The sequence below is a fragment of the Molossus molossus genome, unplaced genomic scaffold, assembly GCF_014108415.1.
Source record: "Molossus molossus isolate mMolMol1 unplaced genomic scaffold, mMolMol1.p scaffold_m16_p_16, whole genome shotgun sequence".
In the NCBI taxonomy this organism is placed as follows: domain Eukaryota; kingdom Metazoa; phylum Chordata; class Mammalia; order Chiroptera; family Molossidae; genus Molossus; species Molossus molossus.
Genome location: NW_023425351.1, coordinates 49,877,500 through 49,894,654, shown reverse-complemented (window position 1 = coordinate 49,894,654; position 17,155 = coordinate 49,877,500). Strand labels below are relative to the sequence as shown.

The window sequence follows — 17,155 nt, the reverse complement described above, 5'->3', positions numbered from 1 at the left end:
TCAATGTGCAGTCTGCAAGGGGAGTGTCCTTTGAAGAGCCTGCGAGGACGGTTCTCAGCGGGGGACTGCATCTCCCTGGGCAAAGCCTCTCAGTTCCTGTTCTGAGACCATGCCTCCAGCCTGCGGTCTTTCTGTTTGGAAGGATGTGTGCAGTGATTTTGGAATTCATGGTGGTTTTAGGCCTCATTGTGAACCTTAGGTTGAGAGATAAAGTAAGTTAGTGGTTATGATAGCAGAGCAGGTATCAACAATCCCAAGAAATCTAATCATTGCGATTTTACATAGCTTAGTCTCTGCTTGTGAGGTTTCTGTGTTGAAATACTATTCCCTGACCCCACAGAACAATTGAGGAATTTAATAGCTGTTAATGTTTTAAGAATCCCAAATGAATGGAGCGCAGTAAATAAAAATAGTTTCTATATTTTGTTTCATTCTTTTTTTTTTTTAAATCTCTTATTAGACTTATTGTCTTAATGAAAGTTAAACTACATGTCCAGACTGTACTTGTTTGGGTCCAAGTCAGCTACCCTGGATATAAGATATACTCCAGGATATAAATTATATTTAGGAAACAAAAACTTTTCTGACAATAACTGGTCTAATAATTCTTCATTTGACATTTTATCTGTGTCACTTCTGTTTCATATACATGCATGTATATCCTGAATCTCTCACAAAATGTTTCTATGGTGAAATATCTAATTGCAATTTCTAACTTCAAACATACTCAGGAACTAGTGGAATCACCATTTTTTATGGCATTTTAAAAACTAAAATGTATCTTCATTTCCTTGTAGTTTATTAGAACATAAAATCTTAGAATTGGAGGGAAAACACAAGGAAGAATTGGACACCTTAAAGGAAGAGAAAGAGACGCTCCAAGGCTTGGTTACTCGTCAAACGTATATCATCCAGGAGCTAGGGAAGCAGCTGAACAGAGCTACTACCAACAACAGTGCCCTTCAGAAGCAGCAGCTGGAGCTGACGGACACAGTGCACAACCTCGTCAACCTTTTCACTAAAGAAGGTGGTAAGAATTTCTTTCTCACTTTGGGATAGTAAATATTTTATTTAATATGGAGCAAGTAAATATTCAATCTAACTTATGTTGCATTCATTGTTGTATAAAAGCAGCAAAAGAACTTTATTTTTGGCAGTATCTTATGAAGTTTGCACTGACAATATTTTCATAGTTTTAACTTCAGAGCGTGTTTTCATAAGCCTGGATTTGTGAATTCACAATATCTTTCTAAAAGAATCATCCAGTTCCTTCTTTCTCGGTCCTTTTAGTCTTAGATAAAATTTGTGATACTCTCACAACTAAGTAGTTAGTGTTTTGGTTTTAGACACTTAATTATAGAGGTCAGAAACTAGCCACTGTTGGAGTTTAGTTCACAGTGACAGGGAGGGTTCCCATTTTAAAGCTAATATGAATAATTTCTTTTGTGGATGAGGGAGAGGGAAGAGTTACCTGAAAAGGCAATATAGAAGTTCCCCAAAACTATTAGGGGGAAAGAAGTGTTGTTATTAAAAGTCTTTATTAAGACCTTATGAAGTCTTTATCACTGATGCTTGTTGTGTGTGGAAAAGACCTAACCAGAGCAGCTAAGCATATTTATTCTGGGGTGTCTTTGTGACCGTGAAGTACAAATTTCTAGTATCATTAGAATACCTGGAGCCATTTAACCATTGGACATATTGCAGGCCCATGTCTCTTTAGAAGACATTCTTCCGTCTGTCCATCCATCCACCCAACAGTCATTGCATCAGTGCCTCTGTGTGTCCTTATCCCCTTCAAGCAGAGCCTCTCCTGAGCCTTAAGGAGCTCTTCACAGTTTGGAGCGTAAGGTCACCTTCTGCAGTTCTGCTTGCTAAGCAGCCTTTCTTGAGTGAAGATGGAATGGTAAGTGGTGATGAGTGAAAGAGAGCACCACCTCCATCTGAGAGTTATCACTGCCATTAAGCAGGGGCTGATGTGGCCCCGCGTGCCATGGTTCAGTGTGCATATGCACTAGACATAAAGTGGAGGCGCCTTTAATTCAACAGTGAACTTGAGCTCTCTGAAAAATTAGTTCAATTTCATACTTTCATGTATAGATATGAATGGAGAGGATAGCCCCATATTAAGTGATCTTGTTTTAAAGACTTTTCACATTTCTCTATTATACTCCATTACCTTGAGTATTATCTCCTTTAGATAGTCAAAACAAACCCTACACATTCTCCGTAAAGAATATTTTTAAACAGTGAGTTCCCAGAGCTCTGTTTGGGTGTACTCAGAAATGTGACTGGGAAGGAAAAAACCTGCTAATGACTCTGAGCCTGCCAAAACCCTGAGTTAAAGTCCACTGGAAGGAAGGCATGGTCAGGTTTTGCCAGAGAATTTTAATAGAGCTCATGAGTATTTAGAAATTAAGTATTAATATGAGACATATCTATTCTCATATTGAACTGAATACATTTGGGGAAAGATTGAAAACATATTTTTCTTATCATACTGAGACTTAAAGCACATGGAGTTAAGTAGTTCTGTTTTTTTCATGATGTTAGAAATATCAGGCCCTGGTGATTCTCACAGAGCTCGTATGTCTGCCTACTTATCATAATTTCACTTCTTCTCTGAGTATTTGTCTAATAAATGTGACTTTAAACTTTTAGAAGCTGGGGGATGACTTCAAAATTAAAATTCCTGGCTAGGTTTGGAGTTTGGATGCAACATCGGGCAAGCAAACATCTGTTCAATTCGAGAAACATTTATTGAACAATTATGATGGCACTCCCGATAGATGCTACCCATAACATGCACCCAGGGTATAAGAAAAGTAGGCGCCTATTCTGTTATATAACATATTAAAAAAAAAAAAAAATAGAGACAAATTATCTAATATTTCAGGCCTCTAAGTATTTATTTTCTTTTTAATGATAGAGTCCTAAAATAAATTCTGATTTAACTACAGGACTTGCTATTCTAATGTAAGCCTATTGTCCTATTTTCCAATGGGCTCTGTGCTCTCATAGTCATAGACTTTATTTGCTCTTGTTAATCTTTTCTTCTTTAATCCCACACTTAAGTATTCTAACTAAATATTTGGTCATTTAAGGACTCATAAGAGACATAAAAAATGGAAATTGCCTTTTACTAAGGTTTCCACCAAGATTTTAATTGTCTGTAAATCTTTATTTTCACTGGCACCATTGTCTTTAGTTATGGTAAATTTAAAATTTTAAATGACTAAGAGCATAGTACTGGCTAAATATCAGTTACTAAAATTAACTTTTATTTCATTCTAATTCTAGAACACATAAGTAAAACCTTTTCCTACTTTTATGAACAAAAATTTATTTATCAAATGGATTTATTATTTATCAGGTTATATGTAAATTTTCTATTTTTAAACTTAAATATATAAGTATGCTTAAGTCATTATACTACAATAAATGCATCAATGTTCCAAAATGTGTATTTTAAAAATTTAGAATATTCTTTTGAAAGTTTTTCCAAAAACATCATGAACTATGTTTTAATCTAAAAAGCCAAAAATTTTAATTGACCCTAAGGGTTCTCTAGTTCCAACTTGACTCAATTGTTTATAGAGACAGCCTGAATGTAATACAAGGCAAGGGAAGATTTTTTAGTGTTTTCTCTGTCCTTGGCAACTAATTTAACTTTTATAAAGCTGTTTCATAATTTATAAAGTGAGGAAAATTAGTCTACTTCATAGTGATAGGGAAAGAATTAAATTAGATACTACATATAAAAGCAAAAAGACTTACTAACTTTAGTTCCTTCCTTCCCCTCTAAGTGAGAAGATTTGATTAAACATAAACTTATTAACTGCTAAGCTATAAGTAAAATTTTTTTCATGAAAAATGTCTGAGTACAATGCTCCAGAATGTCTGACCGTTGTCATTCAAGCACCTTCTTTTAGCCTCAGGTTTTTTTAAATATATTTTTTCTTTATTGATTTTAGAGAGAGAGGAAGGGAGAAGGAGAGAGAGATAGAAACATCAATGAGAAAGAACATCAATTGGCTGCCTCCTGCATGCCCCCACTGGGGATTTGGCCCACAACCTGGGCATGTGCCCTGACCAGGAATTGAACCAGTGACCTCTTGGTTTATGGTGCATGGGTCAACACTCAACCACTGAGCCACACCGGCCAGCTAGCCTCAGTTTAATTACCTCTAAAATGGGATCATAATACGTTACTGATACATTTGTAATCAGTTAAAAGAGGTTTGTATAAACACTGCTTATCTAAAAACAGTAGATAAATATAGTTATGTGCTCCATAACAATGTTTCAGTCAACAATGGACCACATATATGAAAGTTTATAATGGAGCTGAAAAATTCCTATTGCCTAGTGATGTTGTAGCCATTGCAACATCATACTCATGTCTGTGGTGATGCTGGTGTGAAGAAACCTATGGTGCTGCTGGTCATGGAAAGTATATAACTTACAATTATGTACATTACACAATACTTGATAATGACAATAAATGACTATGCTGCTGGTTTATGTATTTACTACACTATACTTTTTATTGTTGTTTTTACTTATACAAAAAAGTTTGCTCTAAACAATTGTCATGTTACACTGACAGCAGCCTCATCCATCTCATGTTTATGGAGTCTCTTGAATGCATCATTTTCTTTTGTGCTTGATTTCATCTCATGTTGTTTTGTTCATCATAACCTCTAAACATAAAAGATCCACAGCTAATGTTGCCAGTAAGAGGCCACATTGAGTGACTGACATAGAAATGAAATTAGTAGTGAATAAGGACTACCCCAGTGGAAAATCAGTGATGGTTACTGCTCGCCTGTCAGGCATGTCCTATTCCACCATAGCTACAATATTGAAGAACAAGAAAATAAAGTCTTGGAAGCTATCAAAGGATCTACTTCATTGAAGGCAATGGGACTCACAAAAGTTCAAAAGAGGATATATCAGACATGGAGAAACTTCTAATGACTGAGATTGAAGACTAGACACAAAAGCGTGTCTCTGTACACACTGTGATGATCACAGCCAAAGCAAAGTTTGTTGAAAGAGAAGACTGGACCTGACTATGAGATTGAATTTACTGCTAGCTCTGGGTAGATTAAGCTGTTCAAGAATCATTATTTATTACATAATGTGCAAGTGAGTGGTGAGTCTGCGAGTGCTGATGTGAAGGCAGCTGAAGAATGTTTGGAAACTCCAGATAAGTTGACTGTGGAGGAAAATTACTTGCCAGAGCAAATATTCAATATGGATGAAACTTCCCTATTCCAAAAATGGATGTATAAAAGGGCTTTTATTCATAAGGAGGCCAAGCCAATACCAGGTTTCAAGGCTTTTTATTATTATTATTTTTTAATCCTCATCCGAGGACATTTTTCCATTTTTTGTACAGACAGAGTGGGAGGGAGAGAGAGGAAGAGAGAGAGAGGGAAACATCGATGTGAAAGGGACACATCGAGTGGCTGCCACCCGCACGACCAACCAGGGCCAGGGACAAACTGCAACCGAGGTACATGCCCATAGCGGGAACCGAACCCGGGTCTCTCAGGACCGCAGGCCGACGCTCTAACCGCTGAGCCAAACCGGCCAGGGCGGTTTCAAGGCTTTTAAGGACATGATAATAGTCTTGCTCTGGGACAATGTTGCAGGCTACAAATCGACACCCTTTGTGATCAGGCATAGTGAGAACCCCAGGTCTCTCACTCATATCAATGAGCACATACTGCCAATTTACTACAGAAGGATAAGAAGTCAAACGTGACCCAGTTCCTCCTCCAAGATGTCCTCCTGAATAGCTCTGCGAGCGAAATTAAGAAGTGCTGTTGTAGAATAGCATGCTTTTCAAGATTGTGCTTATTGTTGACAATAAGCACATTTTCCTTTTATTGAGGATCTTTATCCCAATATCCAAGTGGTTTTTATCCCTCTACACATTATCTTTTTGATCCAACTAATGGGTCAAGGAGTTACAGCAACTTTTAAGGAGACCCTTTGCAAAGATAATTAATGCAATGGAGGAAGACACTGATACAAATGTCAAAGGATTACTACATTGATGACTGCATCAAGAACTTTGCTTGGGCTTGGGGTGATGTCACCAAAGAGTATATGATTGGCATCTGGAAGAAGACATTCAAAAGGTTCATTCATGACTCGAATAGATTTTCCATGGATGAGGAGGTTGCAAAGATCAACAAGGCTGTGGCTGAGACAGCAGACACTTTATCCTGGGTGTGGATGAGGGTGACATCAAGGACCTCCTGCAGGTGGTTCCTAAGGAAGGGGCCAATGAGGAGTTGTAGGAACTGGAACAGAAATGCAGTGGCTGAAGGAGACACAAGAGAAAAAGGAAACTGCAGGAGACAAAATAGAAGAACCCCAAGAAAATGAACAAGGAAAGGATTTTCGGAAGTTTCTGCAAACCTCAACAAGCTTCTATAAAAGTTTGAAAAAAAATGGACCCCAACACAGAATGTTTTTATTAATAGAAAGGAATATTCAGGAACATTATCTGTTTGCAAGCAAATCGGTGATGAGAAGATGAAACAAGCCAGTAGACGTATCCTGAAAAGAGTGACAGCTCCTGAAGAAGAGCCTCAGGCAGGTCCTTCAGGATGTGCTCCAGAGGAGATGACGCCCGTGCATGCTATTGCCCCGAAGGCCTCCCAGTGAGACGAGAGGTAGAGGTGGAAGACACGAATGGCATTGATGATCCGGACCCCGTGTAGACCTAGGTCTCCTTGTGTCTTAGTTTTTAACAACAACAAAATTTTTATAAGTTTAAAAAAACAAACACTTTAAACATAGAAAAAAGCTTATAAAATAAGAGCATAAAGAAAGAAAATATTTCTGTGTAGTTGTACAATGTGTTTTCAGCTAAGTGTTACTACAAGAGTTGAAAAATTGAGGAGAATTTAGAAGTTTATAAAGTAAAAAGTTCTAGTAAGCAAAGGTTAATTTATTATCGAAGAATGAAAAGTACTTTGTATCAGTGTAGTACAGCCTAGGTGTGCAGTGTTTATAAGCCCACAGTATATACTGTACTGTCCCAGCCTTCACGTTCGCTCGCCACTCACGGACTCACCAGAGCAACCTCCAGTCATGCGAGCTCCATGCAGGGACGCGCCCTGGACAAGTGGAGCATTTAAAGCTTTTCTACCATATTTTTACTATACCTTTTCTATGCTTGGATAGGTTTAGACACGTGAATACTTAGCAGTGTGTTACAATCACCTACAGTGGTCAGGGCAGTAATATGCTGTGCAGAGGTACAGCCTCGATGTGGTGAGCTGTAGCATGTAGGCTTGTGTAGGTGCCCTCTACGATGTTTGCACGATGATGAAATCTCCCACAGGACACATTTCACAGAATGTATCCCTGTCATTCAGCGATGTATGACGGTAAAGGCTAAAACAATTGCAGTAGTTTTTATTTTTGTACTAAAGTAGGTATAACTCACTGAAGTTATATGACAAAACGATTCCTAGGAAGTGTTGGCGAGGAGTTTATGCTTTCCCTAAACGTGTGTTGGGGCCAGGAACTGTAACTCTATCTTTTCTTGGAGGGAGTATTTTTGTTTATTTTCACAGAAATTTTCCTACCAAAAATCTATATCATAAAATACATTTAAGCTATGTATAATTAATATACACATTTTCTGAAACAGTTCACCAAACCTCCTTCTTCTTGTTTCAAACAGACAAGAGTGGTGTCTTAGGCAGTCATTTCAAAGTGAATTGAATCCGCTTTGTAAGACATCGGGTAACACATTTATTTCTGTCTAAACTTTGACTGCCAACATTTGGTCACATTTATTCTTAGAAACATTACCCACTAAAGAAATATTGCCTATTGCCCCCAGTGTTACCATAGCGTCAAAGCTTAGCTGATTGCTTCATACTTTTGGCAAGTCACAGTTAGTGCAGGAATTAAATAGTTCACATTGATAATGGCATGGAAATGAGGTTTGGACTTCTTTGTGGGAGAATAATGACTATCAAACATTCACCAGTCATCTGTGTACAAAGGTGATTAAAATGTCATCACACATGTTGAACACACACAAGGCAAACATCGTATTATGTGACCACGAATGTAATTACTAACAAAGCATAAAAAGGGAAGAAAATGGTAGTTAAGCTCCATCATAAAATGATGGGGGTTGATAATCTTACTGTCCAAATCAGCTTGGAACATACTCCTGCTATACCAAGAAGTGATTCATAAAGTTATCCATTCATTCAAAAAATAGTTGTACAATGAATGTTCTGTTTCAAAGTCCCTTCTGGGGATAAGGATATCCATCCATTTTTATTTAACAAATATTTGCTGAGTTCCTGTAATATGCCAGGCTCTTCAGAACACTGGAAAGAGAGAAAAGATGTAATTCAGTCTTTGGTTACAAGGAAACTAGAGTTTGGTGGGGAGAAAGACAGGTGAACACACAGTAACATTCTGTAACTGTTTGCCTGGGGTGAGGCCAGGCTGCCAGGGCACCAGCCAAACGCACGGGAGGGACATTCAATCTCGCCAGAGGCAGCGGGTGAGGGCACAATCCCACACCTGCAGCGTCTTTAAGGAATTTGTCAATGTTCATTATGATTCAGCCGTTGCTTAAGCTTCGTGCATGAATTTAGTTTATCCTCACAACAGCAGTATGAGGAAACTACTACGCTTAGCCTAATTTTATACATTTTATAAATTTCACAGGGAACTTGAGTAGTTTGCGCAAGGCTACATGCCTGGAAAAGATTGACCCGGGATTAAAACATAGACAGGGTGGCTTTCCTGGGGCGATCATGGCTACGTCTTCAAAATGAAGAAAGCAGAGTCTATGCAGAGCTCAAACAGCATAGATATTTGCCAGAAGTTATGGGAGCAGGGTGGGCGTTGAGGGGGTTCACAGCCTAAAGCTCAGAATCAAAGGCAGGAGAACAGCGAAAGGCGGAGTCAGAAAAGTTCACTGAGGGAGATCAAGGAAGCTGCATTTTCCCCTCTTAACACAAAAAGGGAGTCAATGTTATTGACATTTGCATTGCAGAAAAATTACCCGTCACCATGTAGGAAGGTTGTATTGGAAAGCTGACAAGCTGGAAGCAGAGGGACCCGATGGATGTCATTATTAAAATATTAACAAAAGCGCTTAGAGAGTGCGAGCCAGTCTTCTGAGCCCTTTGCCTGTTAACTCGTTTAATTCTAGTAACAAGTCTATAAGCTAGGTGCTATTATTAACCGTATACGATAGATGAGAAAACTAAACACATTGACAAGTGATTTCTAATTACCACTCTGCTTGTCCGCTGAGCCCAGAGAGTCTGGTTTTATCCACTGTACCATGATGTGAAGGAAAGGCAGAGATATGATGGTTTCATCAGTTCTGAAAAGGCTCTCTGAGGAGAGCAAAAAATGAGGTCAGGATTAAGTAGAAGCAAGTGGAAAGGCAGGTGGACGGGCAATTTGTGACGAAGAAGAATTAGAATCAGTAAGAAATAGTGAGTTACTAGAAGAAGAGTTAAGCATAACTTCCAAGTTTGGGGTTTGAATAACTGAAGGGATGTGGATGACATTCCTTAAAATCAGCAATGTGTGAAAAGAAACCAGTTGTGCCCTGGCCGGTTTGGCTCAGCGGTTGGAGCGTCGGCCTGCGGTCCGAAGAGACCCGGGTTCGGTTCCCGCTAAGGGCACGTACCTTGGTTGCAGTTCGTCCCCGGCTCTGGAAAAGAAACCAGTTGAAGGGGCACTGGTTTCGGGCACGGTGACTGAGGTACCTGGGGGACAATTGAATCTGTAAGGCAGAGGAGTAGGAATGTGGAATTCAGGAGTGAAGCCTGGATGCCATACATAGATAGGCGTGCCCTCAGAGAAGACAGGCGGAAAGGCTGGGCCACGAGTAAGGCACTGATCGTGTGTGTAAAGCCCTGGGTTAGAAATCCGTGTCAGAATCTGATAAACACCCGCCGACCTCTCTTCCCCACCTGGTGCAGCCCCCCCCCCCAACGTTTAGGTACAGTTTCAGAGAACTGACGGATTATGAACCCATTTAAATATAGTAAGAATGTAAAATCAAAGACAGAAAATTGGGAGTTCTTTACGGGACAGATAAAAAATAGACCAAAAAGAAAACAATCAGGGGGAAAAACTAGTAGTGAGCAGTGTTATGCCAGGTAGAAAATGCTGTCAGGAAAGGTCTGTTTTAGTGCAAATAAGCAGAAAGTCAGGTTAAAAAAAAAAAAGACTAAGAACTGAATTTTGGAACTGGGGTGAACTTCTCTAGGGAGAGTTTGGGTGAATGTACGCTCCATGCAGAGATCAAAGACTAGAATGAGTAAAAGGAAGTAAAAGCAAAAAATGTTGTCTACCCACACCCCAGAAACTAGCATATGGAAGGAGAGACAACAGTGTTGTTGGTGAGGAAGGCACACACAGCAGAGAGGACTAAAACAAACGTAAAAATAAGTACCGAGGCATGAGCATGCTCAAAGACTTCCTTTCCTCTATTCTGAAGTTCAAATTTCAAATCCTGAGGAGCGTCTCATGAAATTAATTTTTAAAACTTCTTTCACATCATCTGAAACACATAGTGACTGACACTAGTATTTTGAAGTGATCTGAATGATTTGGTTTAGCGTCTTTCCCAGAGGCTGACTGCAGTGGCATGGAACGTTTGACCATTATTTTCTGTCCTCTGGCCTTCTGAAAAGGGTAAATGAGGCATTTGCTTCCTTCCCAGTGCTGAGGAGACATTTGGCTCTGTTCTCAGAATAATTCTGCCATCTGAAAGGAATTTACCTCCTGTGCAGTGTCTATTGATTTTGTGAAGTAAATCATTCAGTCAACGGATAAGATAGTTGGAACTCCTCCTGCAGGTCCCTTGAGTTAAGAATGACTCTAAAAACATCACAAGCAACGGGAGGAAATTAAAAGTTTTTGAAGGTCACTCATATAAACATTGATAAAAATAGAAAATACTATTTTCATTGACTGCGTCAAATATTTGGTTTTTCGTTGACTACATGTAAGGCATAATTTAGCATTAGGTAGAAAGAGAAAGAAAGATCCAGGAAGTTATCTGCTGAACACAACTGTGAGCATTTGTTCACATTTAATGAGGGAAATGCTTTATCTTGACAGAAAATTATACGTCAAACATTTACAATTCCCTTAAAATGAACCACACTTTCTAGCACTTCCTTTCATAAAACCCAGTGGCTTTAGGGGAAAGTGACTGTTTATTTTTGGAAATGGTATATTTCTCCTTTTTGATGGAGCATGTTATCTGCCTTTTGAAAAGTTGTCATTTCTGTAGGGAAAAAAAATTGTGTGAATAGTGACTAGCCAAACTAATGATAACAAAATAAAAAATAATATAGTCCTTGACCTCTCCCATGAACTATTTCTAAACCACATCTTTTGGGGGAGATTTGAAATTTTGTGGTTAATTCGCTTTTGGAATTAGAGTTTCAGCTTCAGAAACGAGACTTTCCGAAGAGGCATATCTCCTGGCTCCAGCCGGGCCTGGACGTTCCCAGGGCGAAAGGCCACACCGAAGAGTGTTGCCTCGATGTTCCAACACGACTGGGAGTAAACTCTGTTCCTTCTTCGCATATGCCTCCTCGGCCTGGTTGTCTAAAGCAGAGAAGCACAAAATATTTTGAATAGAATATCAACTAAGTCATTTCCTGGACTCATCCACACTCAAGTCAAATTCAACAGACGTTTTCTAAGCCCGGGGATATAATGGGACTTCGGACATTTGTTCCAGATAAGCTATGGCACTTTACGCTGAGCCGGATGGCACCTATAATTACTCAGAGGGAAAGGACGGAGAAAACACTTTGTTCACATCATTCAGTCCGTATGCATCACATCAACCGTAGAGTGACCGCCTCATGAAATGTCTTAGGCTTTAAGAAGGCAGGAAAAAAAAAAGAAAGAAATAAAACCCGAGACATGTTACAACTGTATAGTTAGGCTTAAATGCATATAAACAAAATATTGATTTTTAGCATACGATTTTTCTAAAGTCAGTTGCAGAGAAACTTTAAAACTATTGATTAAAAACATTTTTGGCTCCCAATGGAAGGCCATCATTTATTTTGAACTAAAGATACCAGCATCATGACTGTAATTCTAAATACAATGTAATCTCTTCCTGCTACTGGCTCAGGTGTTCACATTCTGATGTGACCCACTTCAGTGACAGATCATGTCAATAAGTGACCCACCAAGAATAACCTACCTTTCCAGTGAGTGTATGATGAAGTTCAATTATTCAATGTACTACCAGTTAAGTCAAATATCTTTTAATTTTACTGTGTCCTTTCATGTACTTATAATTACTCTTAGGTGTGAACATTCTGTTTTCACAACCAGTGTAAGTTATTTTAGAACAGTGAATTTGAACCTTGGGTTTAATTTCAAGTGGAGATTGTGTTCTAACAGAAGGTTCAACCAGTTGTTTCAGCCTCGTGCACATGCTTACAAATGCGCAAATAAACCGAATCTCAGCCGTAATGAATGCAGCCCATGTCCCTAGAACCAGGACTTGGTTTGAGATGGTCTCCTCACCAGTGTCTTGGAGCAGCTATGATATATGTCACCTGGAGTGCAGGGCAGGGTGGTCTAGAAGGAACAGGTATCTAGACATCTACGTTCTAGTCCTAGCTCTGCTTGCTTAGCAGACAAGTACCGCACACCTTGGGAACTGGCCTGGTGGCCTGGACAAACTTGCACGTTTTATAACTTTAATCAGTCATTCCATATCTTCGCTTGGTTTTGTATCACTTGTCATGATGGAAGACACCCTGAGTTCAGAGCAGAACTCCACATAGAACCCCAGCCAGTAGTTGAGAACAAAGTGTATTTCACCACAAGAGTCAGAAGCAAAGTTCCATACCTAAGGTGACAGTCAGCCTTTAGTTACAACTTCAAAGTGAAGTGTTTTGTGTGTGTGTCAGTTTTCAAAAGCATTTGGCAACTACTTTCTACATTTACAGCATTGCCTGAGGACTTTCATTCCATTTTTAATGGCTCTTGCTGAGATCAATTTGTCTCATAATAAGGCACAAAAGATGCCCTTTAAGCTTTCCCACATGCATAGGAAATCTTTTGTTCACAATCAATATATTCCAGCCATGCCAGAAAACATCACATGAGAAATTAACACACATGAAACACCTGAAATACTTTTGCTAATGAAACGACCTTCTGAACAAATGGCAAAGGTCATGTAGCACTCAGAACTTCCTACATGGGACAACACAAATAAATTTTGTGAAAAATGAATGATTACTTGATTAAACAAAGGTTGTGTGCCAATCCATTTTTAACTTTTATTTGTTTTTATTCTAGTTGCTTTAAGTGTAATACACATTGAATACGATTCAGTCATATATGTAAATCAGCTCACATTAGATGAACATTAGAAAATTTATTTAAATACTCTAATCAAATTAAAGTAGAAATATGTAGAATTACTTGATGTGCTATTGTGCAATCCACCCTATGTATGCCATAGGGTGCTTTGCATGCCCATATAGATTTAATAGTTTATATACCTTATGTGTATATCTCAATATTATCTATCTATCTATCTATCTATCTATCTATCTATCTATCTATCCACAAATTACATATAATGAGTAATATATTGTCTAGACAATTACAATATATCTCTTTAAGTAGTAAAATTTTAAGAAAATTTAAAAACATTGTGACGATAAATTTTTTTGTGTTGTTTTTATTCTTTTTTTCTTTTTCCTCAGAGAAGAGAAGATTGAATAAAATTAAAGCTTTACATTTTTTTAAAATTTATTATCATCAGCATGAATTAATATGCATCATAATACCATGATGCCTTTGGAAAAGTATGTAATTTGTCTCTTAGTGCCTAAACTGTTATCATTTCTTATTTTTGCTTATGCTTAAAATTCTACTGTATCTTCCTCATACACAAAAACGTTTTACTATCAATTGTTTGTTGTTTTCATGCCTGAGTCTGGCAGATGAACACCAACACACACTCACAAATGTACACACATGCCTACGCTCACCTCCCCGCACCCATACTTCTAAATTTGTAGCTTCTACCTACTAGTCCGCAGGCTGGGAAATCAAATACTAGCCTTGTGAAAATAATATCTACAAAGCACGGGGTAAATCCTGGATAGCATAACTCCAAGGTACGGACATTATGACATTTGGGACGGCTTCTCAAGGACCTTCTGCTTTCTAACTCCCTGCTGGCTTTCGAAGTTCTGTTCACATTTCTGCTGCGAGTTGAGTTCCCCTCTGTCAGGTAATTCTGCTCCCTGTGACTCCGTCTATCCTCATTTCAACATTGTCCTTCTTCCTTGTCATTTCTGCCTACTGCCATTCCTCTCATACTTCCTGCTTCCATGTCAAGAGCCTGTACCCATTCAGAATCGAGGCCTGTCCTGATTCACCCAGGACGCTGGTGTGACATTGTCAGCTGATATAAGCATTGCTGGGGACTCTGTGACAGATGGCGCATTGGAGATGTCTTTGAGTTTGACTTTACTCTGAAGTGAGTAAGAAGCAGTTCAGATTCTCGGCTTCATAGTTGAAGAGTTCCACCACTTATAAGTGTTTGTGAGGTTAGGTAGCATCTCTGAGCCCCAGTTTCCTTGTATATGAAACAATACATTATATTGACAAACCTACCTTGAAAGTATTTATGGGGATTAAGTGAAATGAAGCATATGAAACATACTTAGCACATTGAAATCAGAGTTGAGCACACATAATTAGTGTTCAGTTAATGCTTCTTGATTTCATTATGCTCATCATTACTATAGTTCCTCCAAGAAAGTGATGAATATTTAAGATGTTACAGATTATCTACAAAATAATAACAACACATAAGGAATTTAAATGAGTAAAACAGTCCTTTTTTTTAAAACAAAAAACATAATTAAAATAGTAATGCAACAGGTAAATGATGTTCAAGCATTCCTTTACACAAGGATTGTGGGGAAAAGGAATAGTAGATTTTTAAAAAGGGAAGTTTTTAGTTACTTAACCAAAAACTTAAGATTTAAATTATTTACAAGTAGAATATATTATGTGTTTGTTATACTGTGACTTAAAAATGTATATGGATATACGTATAATTTCACTTATATGTGAAATCTAATGAACAAAATAAACAGACTCATAGATACAGAGAACAGACTGACAGCTCTCAGAGGGGAGGGAGTTGAGGGGTTAGGTGAAAAGGTGAAGGTATTAAGCAAAAAACAAAAACAAACAAACAAGCAACAACAACTCATAAACAACAGTATGGTGATTACCAGAGGAAAACAGTGAGATGAGGGAGGTAAGAGAGGGTAAGGGTGGTTGGTAAGTGGTGATGGAAGGAGACTTAACTTGGGGTGGTGAACCACAATACAATGTACAGATGATGTAGTATATAAAAAGATGACTTATTGTAGAATTGTATCCCTGAAACCCATACAATTTATTAACCAATGTTCCCCCAATAAATTGAATAAAAAATAAATTTAAAAAAGAAAAAAAATATATGTAGTAGTTCAAACCACATTCAATTGCCATTTTTGTAGGTTAAAAACAATCATGTTGAGATATCAACTCACAGATATTTAGGCTCATCTGCATATGTTTTATATGACATACAACATCAACTTTGAAAATTTTAATTTGGAAGCATAAAGGTTTTATGTATTTGTGTAGCTCTACAGATGTGATAATATAGTTATGAGATCATTGATGTCTCACCCTCACACCTATCCACAAAATATTGAAATATTGAATATTGCTTGCAAACCTTCTTTAATCTTCCCACACCCTTGAAATGCAGGTATTACCTTCTTCCATTTCTAAAAGTACTTTCAAACAAATGAGATTTCTGGGACGTGTCTTTAAATGGGCTTTCCATGAACTACCCACACACCTGTCTCAAGTGTAGAGTCTAACGAATCGTTTGCTTGTTTTCACCTTGTCAGATACGCCATTTATTTTCAGCCATATACTCAGTGAACTTCAGTGACCTGTCATGTTGAAAATCACAGATTTAGAGGCAATTTTTATTACTATGATCATGGTAATGATTGGCCAAAAAGTACCATAAGGATTATCCTTAAACCAGTAACTTGGTCCACATTCATTCTGATGTTTGCTAACACTGGAGAGATATTAGCCACATCTAAGATTGAAAAAGAATGCTTGAAGAATTGATTTCTTTATAGTCACATTTTAGGACGTGAGTGGAATTCAAGGACTTTGGCTTTTTGCATATTCCCTGATAGCAAGGCTAATTGCCATCTGTGTTTTCTACTAGGTCTGCTGAGGCTCATAATTACCAATTCTACATTCCAGGAAGTTTTCTCTTGAGGGTTCATCTGAATTGAAGTGACCCTCTGCCTCAACTTTCATGGCTCTTCCCTGAAGTCAGCTTGTTGGCAGATATGCCATCTGGATTGAAACTGTTTGGGCAAATAAAAGGAAGAGCCTGATAAAGTCAACAGCTGCTGGAGTCAGGGTCTCAGGTTGCTTATTGACTGAATGATGGCAGGGGAAAGACAGACATGCACCTGCTTGTGTCCCTATTCTTTCCCTTTAGATCATAAATATTTTGTTGTGCAGATAAGACAAAATGAAAAGAATAATTTTACTGGCTAATAGTGGTGTAGGTAAAGTCTTTGAACTGGCCTAGCAGGCTCTTAAAATAGAGTTCAGATAAGCTCTTTTACAAGTTTTATTCGTTCAGGTGTTATTTCTTCTGAGCTGTTCTTTACTGCCTGACTCTGAGATCAAAGTTACGAAAATGAAACTGGAGGCCAGGGAGGGGCAATAGTACGATGGGGATCTAGATTCCACTTACAGAAAAAACAAACTCCTCAAGAATTAAAGAATGGGAGATGAAAAGATAAGAGTATGTGGTCAAAGAAGGAACTTTCAGATGTAAAGATCTACTTTTTAATTCATGCTTTTAAACCAGTTTATTTTTTAAAAAGTTTAAACCACTTTGACAGATAGATAAACACCTCTTTGGGTCTCCAGACCACTCTCCCCAGTACTGTCCATGTGATGCTCCTTTTATCCTCTTCCATCAGGTTTTCCATATCTATCTTTCGTCATTCACCACCCATTCCTCCCCGACATGGTC

The 17,155-nt window shown here is 38.2% G+C and overlaps 1 protein-coding gene across 3 annotated transcripts in view; it reads left to right on the top strand.

The window, feature by feature from the left end:
• Nucleotides 1–17,155, top strand: part of ANGPT1 (angiopoietin 1) — a 264,363-nt gene that overhangs the window by 167,314 nt on the left and 79,894 nt on the right. For 2 of the 3 annotated variants that reach the window (XM_036263927.1, XM_036263929.1), the window contains exon 4: nt 798–1,030. In XM_036263927.1, coding sequence (XP_036119820.1) covers nt 798–1,030 — 233 coding nt within the window. The remainder of the gene's footprint in view (nt 1–797; nt 1,031–17,155) is intronic. The other variant, XM_036263928.1, reaches the window with a different exon arrangement.